The sequence below is a fragment of the Phyllostomus hastatus genome, unplaced genomic scaffold (genome assembly GCF_019186645.2).
Source record: "Phyllostomus hastatus isolate PE091 unplaced genomic scaffold, TTU_PhHast_1.1 phas_contig_86, whole genome shotgun sequence".
Classification (NCBI taxonomy): Eukaryota; Metazoa; Chordata; class Mammalia; order Chiroptera; family Phyllostomidae; genus Phyllostomus; species Phyllostomus hastatus.
In genome coordinates, this window is record NW_025333977.1 from 81,785,036 (window position 1) to 81,797,098 (window position 12,063).

General features: G+C 36.1%; 1 protein-coding gene across 2 annotated transcripts in view; it reads left to right on the plus strand.

Annotated features, from left to right (window-relative positions):
- Positions 1–12,063, plus strand: part of GRAMD1C (GRAM domain containing 1C) — a 101,923-nt gene that overhangs the window by 79,767 nt on the left and 10,093 nt on the right. For both annotated transcript variants that reach the window (XM_045852068.1, XM_045852067.1), the window contains 7 exons: positions 3,185–3,303; positions 4,917–5,059; positions 5,839–5,942; positions 7,270–7,446; positions 8,458–8,515; positions 10,599–10,709; positions 10,935–11,040. In XM_045852068.1, coding sequence (XP_045708024.1) covers positions 3,185–3,303; positions 4,917–5,059; positions 5,839–5,942; positions 7,270–7,446; positions 8,458–8,515; positions 10,599–10,709; positions 10,935–11,040 — 818 coding nt within the window. The remainder of the gene's footprint in view (positions 1–3,184; positions 3,304–4,916; positions 5,060–5,838; positions 5,943–7,269; positions 7,447–8,457; positions 8,516–10,598; positions 10,710–10,934; positions 11,041–12,063) is intronic.

A 12,063-nucleotide genomic window follows, 5' to 3' on the forward strand; every position in this document is an offset into this window, starting at 1 on the left:
ATCTTATTTAGCATTAAAATGCCTATGATTGGATTTAATTTTTTTTTTAATTAGGGAGCTTTTAAATAGGTATTTTTTTAAGTCTTTGTTTGCAGTTGTATGACTACTTTTGTGTTTCAAAGCTCAAAAGCTTCAAAAGCTTTGTTTTTTATTCAACTTTTTAACTTTCAAAAAATGTAAATCTTCAGAAAAGTTGCATGAACAGTGTAATAAAATGCATATATCCATCACCTAAATTTACCAATTTTTTTTATTGTGGTAAAATGTATATAACGTAAGACTTCCCATTTTAACCATTTTAAAGCACACAGCTCAGTGGTATTAAGTGCATTCACATGGCCATGCAGCCACCATTGCCACCATCCAGCGCCAGAACTTTCCCATCCTCCCAAACTGAAACTCTGTGCCTGTGAAACAGTGCCTACTTGTTTCCCCCTCCTCCCAACTTCCGATGATCAGCATTCTACTTTTCCTCTGTTTTAATTTGACTCTTCTAGGAACTTTCTGTAAGTGGAATCATACTATATTTAACCCTTGGTGACTGGCTTATTTCACTTACCATAATGTCTTCAGTGTGTATCTATGTTTTAGCATGTGTCAGAATTTCATTCCTTTTTAAGGCTGAATAACATCCCATTGTATGCATATACTACATTTTGTTTATCCATTCATATATTGGTGGAGCTTTGAGTTGTTTTCACTTTTTGGTTATTATCAATAATGCTGCTGTGAACACTGATGTACAAATATCTGAGCCCCTGTTTTCAGTTCCTTCAGGTGTATACTCAAATGTGGAATTGCTGAATCATAAGGTAATTCTATGTTTAATTTTTTGCGGAATGGCCACATTGTTTTCCTTAGTGGCAACATCATTTTACATTTCCACCAGCAACATAAAGAGGTTCCAGTTTCTCCACATCCTCACCAACTTGTTATTTTCATTTTTTTGTGGTAACAACCATCCTAATGGGTATGAAAACTCACCAGTTTTAAAACTTTATTACATCAAAGGATTGTTGAAGTGGTTTTCTGAAATTCCTGATTTTTATTACCTCAAGTCAATATATCAAAATGGCTCTTGTGTCTTTTTTGTGTACTATTCCCACTTTTCTTAGAATTTCATCTCCAATTTTTTAAACTATGATGAGCTTTACTCAGGTATTGGGGGACTTGACTATTCCAGGATGTTGTTAATTAGATGGTGCCATGGCACATGATACTCAGTAGGCTTGTTGGCAACATTGGTGAAAACACAAGTGGAAGACACTTTCTTTCTCCTTATTAATTATTGCTTTGTTGAATAGTGTACAATTTTAACAGCAAAATTCAACAATATCTTTAAATTCTATTGCTGATTCACAATGGATTATTTGTATAATTTTTCTGAAATAGACTGACATACAATCAAAGTAACCTTTGAAAAGTATTTTAGAATTTTATATCTTTCATGTAAATAAATCATTTTTTTACTCACTAGATTACTGATTTGTTATAAAGGACATTAAAATATACAAATCAACAGCCAGGTGAAGGAAGAAATAAATAGGGTGTGGTCCTGAACAAAAGACATAATAAAAAAAACACCTTGCCCTGGCTGGTGTAGCTCGGTGGATTGAGTGTGGGCCTGCAAACCAAAGGGTTGCTGGTTCGATTCCTGGTTAGGGCACATGGCTGGGTTATAGGCCAGGTCCCCAGTTTGGGGTGCGTGAGAGGTAGCCACACATTGATGTTTCTCTCCCACTCTTTCTCCTTCTCTTCCTCTCTCTAAAAATAAATAAATAAAATCTTTTTTAAAAAAGACACCTTTATTGTTTTCTTTACTTAGGAAATTCCAAGGGTTTTAGGAGCTCTGTGCCAGAAATGAGATGAAGACAAAGTATATACTTTTAACATAAATGAAAATATCACACTTTTCTTTATTGTTATGTTTCCACAGTCATTTCATTAGGATTTTGGGAAGGAAAAGATATGTGCTCAAAATGCCATCTTGAAATGATGGTGGCAGGAAAATGGAGGCAACTGTGCTTAAACAACAATTAAAAAAAAGAAAAAAAAGAATTAAGAGGCAGAATTACTACCACTTACCTACTCTTAAGAAACTAAAATGTAGGACAGATGGGCAAAAACAATATAATAAACCATTTTATAGCAAATAAAATGGCAATGGTTTATTTGCTATAAACCATTTTATAGCAAATATGGTTTAAAATGGTTTATAAACCATCATGAAATGATTACCTTCCATGGTTTATGATGCTGCTTTTTAAATTTAGTTGTAAGATTTTTCCAGATACTCAAAAGGTGGCTTCAGCCAGACCTATCTGTATGAAAGAAATTGAGAAAAACTGGGTAGATCACGATGCCTGGTACCATTCCTTTGACAGTAGGTAATGAGTTAGATAAAGGCTCCTATATTTTAGTATGTTGATGAGTAGCAGCCAGACATACTAATTTCCCAAATCCATTTGTGCTAAAAGCACTAGATGATTTACTCAGATCTTTGAATAGAGTTCATGATGCCTTTACCTATACTTGCTTAGTTTTTGGCTTATAAAATGACCTTTGCTGTATAGTGCAATGTTCTAAAGATGTATCTGTTCAAAGTGTGTCTTTACTCACCATGTTGTTGCTAAGCAATCAGAAGAGACTTTTCACCAAGGTCTCATCATAGAGAGGTTATCCTATAGCTTGTGCTATATAGGTTATATAGTTATTTATATTCCATCACTTCCTCCTTAATTAAAGACTTCAGCAGATAAGCCACTAACATTACATGATTTCTCCACAAGTTGGGATCAAGACCACATTGCTGCATAATCACAAATGTCTTTCAAGGTTTTGTCCTCAGTGGTGGGAATGCTGAAGTGTTGTTCTGTCTCAGTTTGACAAGGCTGGTGCCATTACTTCTCTTCATAGGTATTGGGGACTTTAAAAAGAAGCCTGCAGATGAACCAACTTTTATCTTCTAAAGGGAAGTAAAAAGTGTATTGATTGACAACAATTTAGAAGTAAATAGATCAGAGATGGGGATATCACATATAAGAAGAGTGCCTAACATTTAATTTTATTTTTGAATGGTCAAAAATAAAAACTTAAAATATTCAAAAACTACCTCTTTGATTCCATTTCAAGTCATACCCTTCAAATTTCTAGAACTGACTCATTTTATATTTGCTGTGAATAGATGTAGTATCTACCCCTTGGAATGTGGAACCTGGAGGTGATCAGCTGAGAACCATGACCTACACCATAATTCTGAATAATCCGCTCACTGGGAAGTCCACTGCTGCCACTGAGAAGCAGGTATGTCTGCCCCGTCAGAGCCTCAGGAGAACCATGCGCATGAAAAGAGAGAAGATGCCTGTCTGAGGTGCCAGTTTACAAAACAATTTCATCAAATAAATGGCAAGAAAAAAATGTGAGGAGAAACTGTTACTTACAGGTTAAAAGAGACTCAAGAAACATATCAACCATATATTCATGAGATTTAAGGAACTGTTATTTTGTGTGTGTAATGGTATTATAGCTATGTTTTAAAGAAAAGTATCTTTTAAAAAATAAAGAACAGTATCTTTTAAAGAGACATACTGAAGAATCTATGGAAAGAGATACTTAGGTGTTTATGGATGAAATTCTATTGATGTCTGGGCTATCTTTTAAAAGTAGCCCAGCCAGGCCAAGGAGGGTGGCTGGATGTGAGGGAGGGAGGGAATGTGGGAATGGGGTACAGATGAAACAGGGTTAGGAAGGAGTTAGTGTTGTTGAAGCTGGTTGATGAGCTTATGAGAGTTCATTATACTTCATTTCTACTCTTGTGTACGACTGACCCTTTTAAAAAAAATAAATGGTTTTAAAAAGAACGCTATAGGAATTTGATTTGCAGAATCATGTCAAGGGTTTGGGTCAAATAACTAGATGGCTGCTGTGACACACAGGGAAGAGATGGGGAGATATTGAATGCTCCGCTCTGCACCAGTGTGGCACTGTCTCCGAGTGGAATTTGTGCTTGGCCAGTTCGAGTTGGAGTGTGGTGTCTCTGTTGTGCGAATAGTTCGAAAATAGCTCCTAACATCTGAACTAATTCTGCTCTTGTAATTTTGTCCTTCAGTGTTAAAAAGGGATTAAACTTTTTTCTCAAAAGATTTTCAGACAAATAAGAAAAGTCTGGCACTTTGGCGTTAGAACGTCTTTGATAACCTTACAGCACAAGTGTAAAGGGTGTGATCACAACGAGCAAGGCTTGCCCAGTAGCCACGTCAAATCCTGTTGAGGAAAAGTAGCGTTTTGTTTGTTTGCCTGCTTCCTTCACTTATTTGGTGAAGGGTGGTTTTATTAAACCTTGGTGAACTTTGGGTGGAGTCCTTAATTTTTTCAAGTGGTTTTTGAATTGTTTCCTAACAGGAACATTTAAAATTCTTTTTTTTAAAGATTTTATTTATTTATTTTTAGAGAGGGAAGGAAGGGAGAAAGAGAGAGAGAGAGAGAAACATCAATGTGCGGTTGCTGGGGGTCATGGCCTGCAACCCAGGCATGTACCCTGACTGGGAATCGAACCTGCGGCACTTTGGTTCGCAGCCCACACTCAGTCGACTGAGCTAAGCCAGCAGGGCTTAAAATTCTTTAAAAACTAGTAATATACACAAGAGGTTACATGGTTCCTTTCTCCTCGTATCTAAGAGAAAGAAAAATAGTTACACTGTGAGATTACGGAGAGGCAGCAAATACCATTTCTGCAGGTCCTTTCTTCTCGTTTGTAGATAGCATAGCCAACGTGGAGGCTCTTCTGGCTCTGCACTTTGGCTTCTCTTGTCTTTCGTAGTATGTGAGAAGGAATTCTAATACATATGTTCTGAATTGGCAAGGAATTTGATGTATTAAACAAGTACATGGAAAACATTTTTGTCTTATTTTGGCAGACACTGTATAAAGAAAGTCGGGAAGCACAGTTTTATTGGGTAGACTCAGAAGTGCTGACGCATGATGTCCCCTACCATGACTACTTCTACACCCTGAACAGATACTACATCATCCCATCTTCAAAACAGAAATGCCGGCTGAGGTGAGCTACTGTAGATGTTTTATTCAGGATAGGCTAGATTACGCTCTGGTACCATAGTAGTAATCCTAAAATCTTAGTGATGGCTTTACACAACAGAAGCTTTATTGTTTGTTCAAATTACACGTCCATCATTGGTCAGCAGAGGGATGGGGCTCTTCCCTCAAGGACCAAGCCAATGAAGGCTTTGATATCCTGGAGCTACATAACCAAGATTATGTGTTGTTTCTGTTGCTATAGGAAGAGAGAGCTGTAGAACTGTGCTCACAGTCCAGTGGCCAGAACCCATCACCAGTTCCTCTTTAATGGCAAGGGGGCTGGGAGTTCTTGAGGGGCACATGGTGAGGGGTGAATGACTCTGCTGCAATGGAGAGTGAGCAATGTCAGTGCATTGAAGTTAGTGATGAGCCGTCATCATATGCTTGGCCTAGTCTTAGCTAATGTAGTGATTTTCAACTAATTCCTGACCATTGGAGATTTTTTTACAAGGCATGTAGGAAATTTAGAATTTATTTTGAGCCTTTCCTACTATGCAAAGAAAAGTCAGGACTAGAGAAAGGAAAGAAATAAAATCCCATGTACTTAGAAGGGAAATTTGATGAAATTATTAGTAGTACATAGTAATTTTTGAAAGAAGTTGTTATCAGTAAACAAATTTTCTTTTATAGTCTAATTGACTTTGAATCCTTCTGGCTCTCCACTGAATACAATTTTATATTTAATGGCAATGTTAATATACTTAAATCCTGTCCTTGAAATAAATATTATCCTTATCCTGTTAGAATCTCCACAGATTTGAAATACAGAAAACAGCCATGGGCCATTGTCAAATCTTTGATTGAGAAGAATTCCTGGAGCTCACTGGAAGACTATTTCAAACAGCTTGGTTCGTGCATTTCTTGATTGATCTATTTTTGTAAAGATGCATTTATTGACAGAATGGACTGATTGTGCATTTGAATTAACAGCAGAAACTGGTAGATGGTGTTGGAATGATTCCCACTGAAGTACTTGTAACCACCCCACTTGGACTTTCAAACTTTTAATTTTTGTTGGTCTAACAAACACTTACATAATTCTTACTATCAGCTAGACATTGTTCTATGTGCTTTATAAATATCGACTTATTACAGCCCTGTGAGATAGTACTGTTACTATTTTTTTTCCATTTTACTGAACAAGAAATACTGAAACAGAGGACTTGGTTAAATGATTTGCCCAAGACCACAGGGGGTGTCACACTTGCTGACTGTGGGAGGCCCTGGAGGCTGACTGTAGCGAGGGCTCCACTGCAGAGCACACAGGTGCACCTGTGCTTGCTAATCTTGGGGAGTCCTCAGGCCCACACTGTCCTTAGCAGCACAGCATTCCTGGTTTTACACGGGCCCACTAAGTAATGGTGTCCTGTACAAGTATGAACTCTGTGAGGTGGGTGCTAGACTAGGGGAAGTAATATCATAGTTCTATTTGGATATTCCTTAGAATATACACAAGAAAAAATATACTTACGTGAACATAATTAATTTTAGTTAAAGAAAAGCTGGTGGTCAGTCAAGTCTTGTAATTTCTCTGTCATCCTCTAGTTTATTATTACTTTATTTCCTTGCTTTTCTCTCTTTGGTTATTTTGTCATTAAACTTCTAATCAGGAGCAAAAAAAATGAAACTCAAAAATTAGTTTGGCCACTGGATAATGAACTTCTAATAAAAAGTCTGATAAAGGAAGAGATTGAAACAATTGACAAAAATGAGGATTTTAGGTTGTTTGCAAATTTTTGTTATTAGGGCTTCCTTTTCTGCAAACCTTTATTGTAAATTAGAACTATTATATGCTACTCCTTCCTTTGAAATTGACCATCAAGTACCATAATCTATCTTGGAAATCTTTCTAATGATCCAGGGTAGGCCTATTGTTTCTAAAACTTAAATTGTTACATTAATATTTAATATAGCATATGGCAAATTTGCTCTGACGATCCCATCATTTATTAATATAGTTCATTTTTCCTAGAATAATGAAGTCTTATTTTGGGATCACTGTACTCTCCAAGACTTTTCATTAAGAGTAGCTTTGAATCTAGGCTATGAAACCCAAGTAATCATAAGAGAAATTTTTCAAAGCTTAAAAAAAACACAACGCAAAACAACCACTAAGCCCCCTGTATCTTACAGTTGAAGTTTCTCCACTACCTAAAGATTTTTTTCCCTTTTTAGAATCAGATTTGTTAATGGAAGAATCTATGTTAAATCAGCCTGTTGAAGACCCTGGAAAACTGAGTGGCCTACGAAGGAGAAGGCGAACATTCAACCGAGCAGCAGAAACAGTTCCTAAGCTTTCTTCTCAGCGTTCTTCTGGAGATGGGGGTTTAGATGCCAGAGGGGATATCACAGGTAGCTGTTACCTGGTAAACAGAGATGGAAGGTTTTAGTTTACTTACATTAAGCAGAATATGTCTCTTTGGCAGTTGTAAAATGTCAGGCACGTGGTCAATAGAAGCATTTTACTGGACCACATGGTATTTTAAAAATTGGACATTTTTGTATAAAAACTCAGATCTGACAACCCTGGACCCAAATACTTTCATAGCAACAGTCTGTTGGAGCCTAATAGCTGCTGCCTTATTAGACCAAATCCCCAAGTCACCGGTCCCCACCATTGTCCCTGGATGCTGGGCACTTCACTCGTTAACTTCCTGCCAAGCATTTTCAGACATTTCATTTCTGCCCCTCAATGTACTAAAATGATTGTATGTTTTTAATTCTTACGTACTTTCAGGGCCAGCCCAGCAAAACTGCAGAAATGGAATTTGACTTTTATTAGTCTCACTCTCAATTTTAAAGGCATCCTGCCTCTATTAACTGTTACTCCCTCCCTCTCAGAACTGTAAAACTGTAACATCTTCACATCCTTCCACATAAAAAATTCTCTTCCGAGGCTCATTTCTTAGTGTGAATATGTTTAAGCTTAATGGCTCTAATTTTGGAGTTTAAAAGTATGGGCAATAGAGAACAGGTGGCAATGGCTTACAAAACTTTTTCCAGGAGGGAAGTATCATACATAAACCCAGCTCAAATATTGTTTGAAGAAATGGAACTTAGCTACCGATCATACATGATGTATTGAATTGCATATTTAATTTTAGAGTAAATTAATTTTTAATATAGGCCAAATTTGAAGGACTGATGTAAGTTTTCTTTTTGTAGATTTGACTCATATTACTTAGGATATTAGAAACAAGCAAACAAAAAAAGGTGCAGGAATTCACCCTAAATCACTTTATTCCTTACAAATAATTTCTTAAGTTTCTAGTTATTTCAAATGAAATTAAAATGTTACTGGTTGTAATCACAGTCCCAATTCTAACTTCTAACGCAGCCTCTGTGTGTGTGTGTCATCTGTAGGAAAGAAAAAGGAAGCGGAAAACTGGAACACCGCCCTTATCGTGGTGATGAGTGTTTTGTAAGTATTGGTTTTGAATGCTTATTTAGCTCGTGTTTTTACTTTTAACAGTTTATAAAAGAATTTGAATGCATTTGTATATTATTGTATAGAACTTACCACTATTTGACCAGTTTGAACTTACAAAAACAGTAATTTTACAATATATTCTTCAGTCTGATAGTTTTGATGTACAGTAGTCCCTCGCTATATTGTGGTTCACTTATTGTGGCTTCACTGTACTGCGCCTGTGATATAGCAAGGGATGACTGTATACTTCACTGGGGAGTACCCATATAGAATTTCATATGCTGTTAAAATTATGTAGGTTTAAGAGTGTAGAAAGTTTTTAAGAGCATATGAAGTGTTTATGAGTGTGGGAAAGGTTAATAGACTGGGAAAGGTTTCTAGGAGTGTGGGAAGGGTTTATAAAGCCTTAAATATATATAAATAATAAAATAAATATAACACCACTACTTTGTGGATTTTCACCTATCTCAGAGGTCTCTGGAACGTAACTCCCATGGTAGGTGAGGAATCACTGTATGATTTTCAGAAAAATCATTAAATTTGAGTGAATACCAAGTACACATTCAATAAATGTTTCAATTTTTAAACTAATTTGATTTATTTCTTCTATCATAGGATTTTATGGGATGTTCCATAAATTTAAAGGGAGTATTTATATATGTAGGCTAGTGAAATCCCAATAATGCTGTTTTACTCTTTTTGATTGGACCAAGAGTCCTTACCCTTTCCTGTGCATAAGAATCACTTGCTAAAATGCAGATTTCTTGGCCCCAAGTCCAGAGACTGAGTCAGTAGGTCTCAAGTAGTGATCAGGAATCAGTATTTCTGCACAGTATTTTGTGCAGATTATTCTGATGAAAGTGATCGAAGATCCCATGAAGAGAGATATTGGGCAATCAGTCTGAATCTCATATTCTATAGTAATCCATTTGGCCAGTTATGTTCAGACTGCTATTACCTGTGTGGCTATATGGGAATGTCGGGGGTAGTCGATTAGATTCCATTGAATCGGCTCCTACTGGGTCACATACTTGGGGATTTTTTGGAATGAAGTTCTTATATCAGCTGTTTTTTCTAATTACAGATTTCAGAGCATAGAAAATGATTGTTGTGCCTTTAAGTTTTATAAAAAGGTTTCTATATCCTGGTTAAGTTGATTTGCTATGGCAGTTTTGAATAGCAAATATCATCAGTGGTCTTTTGCTTTACTTTGCAGAAAGTTTATACTCAGATGTTGAAATGTTCATCAGTGAACCATTTCAGTGCCATAATAAGTTCATAAATTTGATTTTATTGTCACTACATAAGCTTTCATTTAAAAAATATTCTCATCTGGATAGATAAAGGGAATACTGTATATTTTTAAGGGCAAGTCAATATTCTAACAGAAAAAAATGAGATGTGATGCCATCTATATATTTGCATACATGTATAATAAGAAATATATTCATTCACTGGAAAGGCTGCTGTGAGAACCAATAAAGTTCATTTAGCATTTAACATTTTGTACATGACACCATGAATGTATATTTGGGGTTTGATACTTTCTTAGTCCAAGTTGAACTTGAAGAAGTTTTTGCTGAATGGTAATTTTTAAAAATTTCTTTTGGCTTCCACTGGGAATAGCAAGTACATCATGATCTACCTAAGATTAGTCCATATTGATCTCCATTTTCTGTTTGAAGTACAGCATTATGGTTTTATAACTACTTAAGCCAAAAGCACCCAAAACAGATACTGAAAGCTCACCTGGTAGATCTCTAAGCCAGGGGTCGCACATCTGCACTGGCTACAACCCCTAACATCCCTTCTAACAGAGGGGATGTCGGGGACCATCCCGACCTGCTTTGAGAGCTTTATTGTCCTCCACTTGCCTTCTAACTTTCACTTCAATGTCTGTTTAGTACTTACAAGTAATTATTTTACATAATAGGAATAACTGATTTAAGTATTAACAGTTGAAAACTGGTCTGGATAATATACGTTTTTGAAGGTTTGGCATGTATATTCTGCATTAGCAGTGCTTCAGGTCTGGGGAAGAGTGGATTAACCAGGTATGATTTGCTCTGTCTAGTTTGCTGTTGCTAGTTTTATTGAATGTGACACTGTTTCTGAAGCTGTCAAAGATAGAGTATGCTGCTCAGTCCTTTTACCGTCTCCACCTCCAAGAAGAGAAATCTTTGAGGTAAGTCTTTTTTTCCCCTCCAACCTGTTATTTCAGTAATTCCCTAGTTGAAGAAAACTTAACCCCTGTTTAAGAGATTTTGGTCTATTAACTATTCTGTAGTCATAGTTTTTTTTGTTTCTTAATTTTTTGTTTTGTTTGTAAATTTATGGAGCACTGGTAATTTCTGGAAATAAAATATGTGTAGTTATTTTCCTGAATTTTAATATGGTATTTTTCTTTCAGTTTAGCCTCTGATATGGTGTCAAGAGCAGAATACAGTCAAAAGCATAAAGATCAGGCCCATCGTTTAAAGGGAGTGCTCCGAGACTCCATCGTGATGCTTGAAGAGGTAGGCAACTGTGTGCTCTCACACCAGTCTGGACCCGTTGTTGCTCTGGCTGTGAGGAAATATTCCGTATACCATTATTGGAAGAATCCCCTCCTAGAGGCACTCCCCTTGCCGTGCCAATTTCTCTATTATGCATATTATGCACATAGTCCCTGGAACTTTTTTTTTTATAAAACAGGAGCACACTGCAGACACTGTTGTGTATCTTTTTTTCAATTAGTAATATATTTTGAAGATGTTTCCATACCATCATACTTACATCTACTTCTTTTTATTGATTCTTCTATATGAAATTTTATGCTTAATTTAACCATTTTTATAGAAATGATAGACCCTATATACACTGTTCATTATTTTGTTGGAGATATTTCCATGTGAGGATATAAAGTGCTTCCCCTTCTTTTAGTAGCTGCATAGAATTCAACTATATAAACACGCCCCAATTATTTTTAACATATCTCCACTGAAGACTGAACATTTAGGTTGCTTCAGTGTTTTGCTATAAACATTATCTTTTGAACTTAGTACCATCAATATATGCCACTTACTTCCATGAACCAAAAGTTAGGATTCCCTTTGAAAAATAAAGATTAATATTTCCATTAAATATATATGCTTACTTTTCAAAAATTGAATAGGGAATCGAAAAAAACCTATAGTTCTAGTATGTCTGAATAGACATAATCACTGTTAATATTTTATTTCCTTTCATCCTTTTCATGTGTAGGTTTGTTTTATAGATTCAACTATTGAGCATTTCATAGTATATCATGTGGGGCACTGAATGTTGTAACTTCAACTAGGCACTCTTCAAGTGCACAGTATCTACAGTTCCTTAGTAATTTTCTCCTCCTACTCTTTAGCAAGGAGTATATCATAATCTCACTTTTCTCATTAACTCCTTCCATAGCCCCTCACTCTCAACTGATGATGACTATGCATCAAGGAAAAAAGAGACTTTCCCTCTCCTTCTATAACCAAGTCTACAGACTCTCCTATTGCTGCACCCTGTCTTCTCCACTC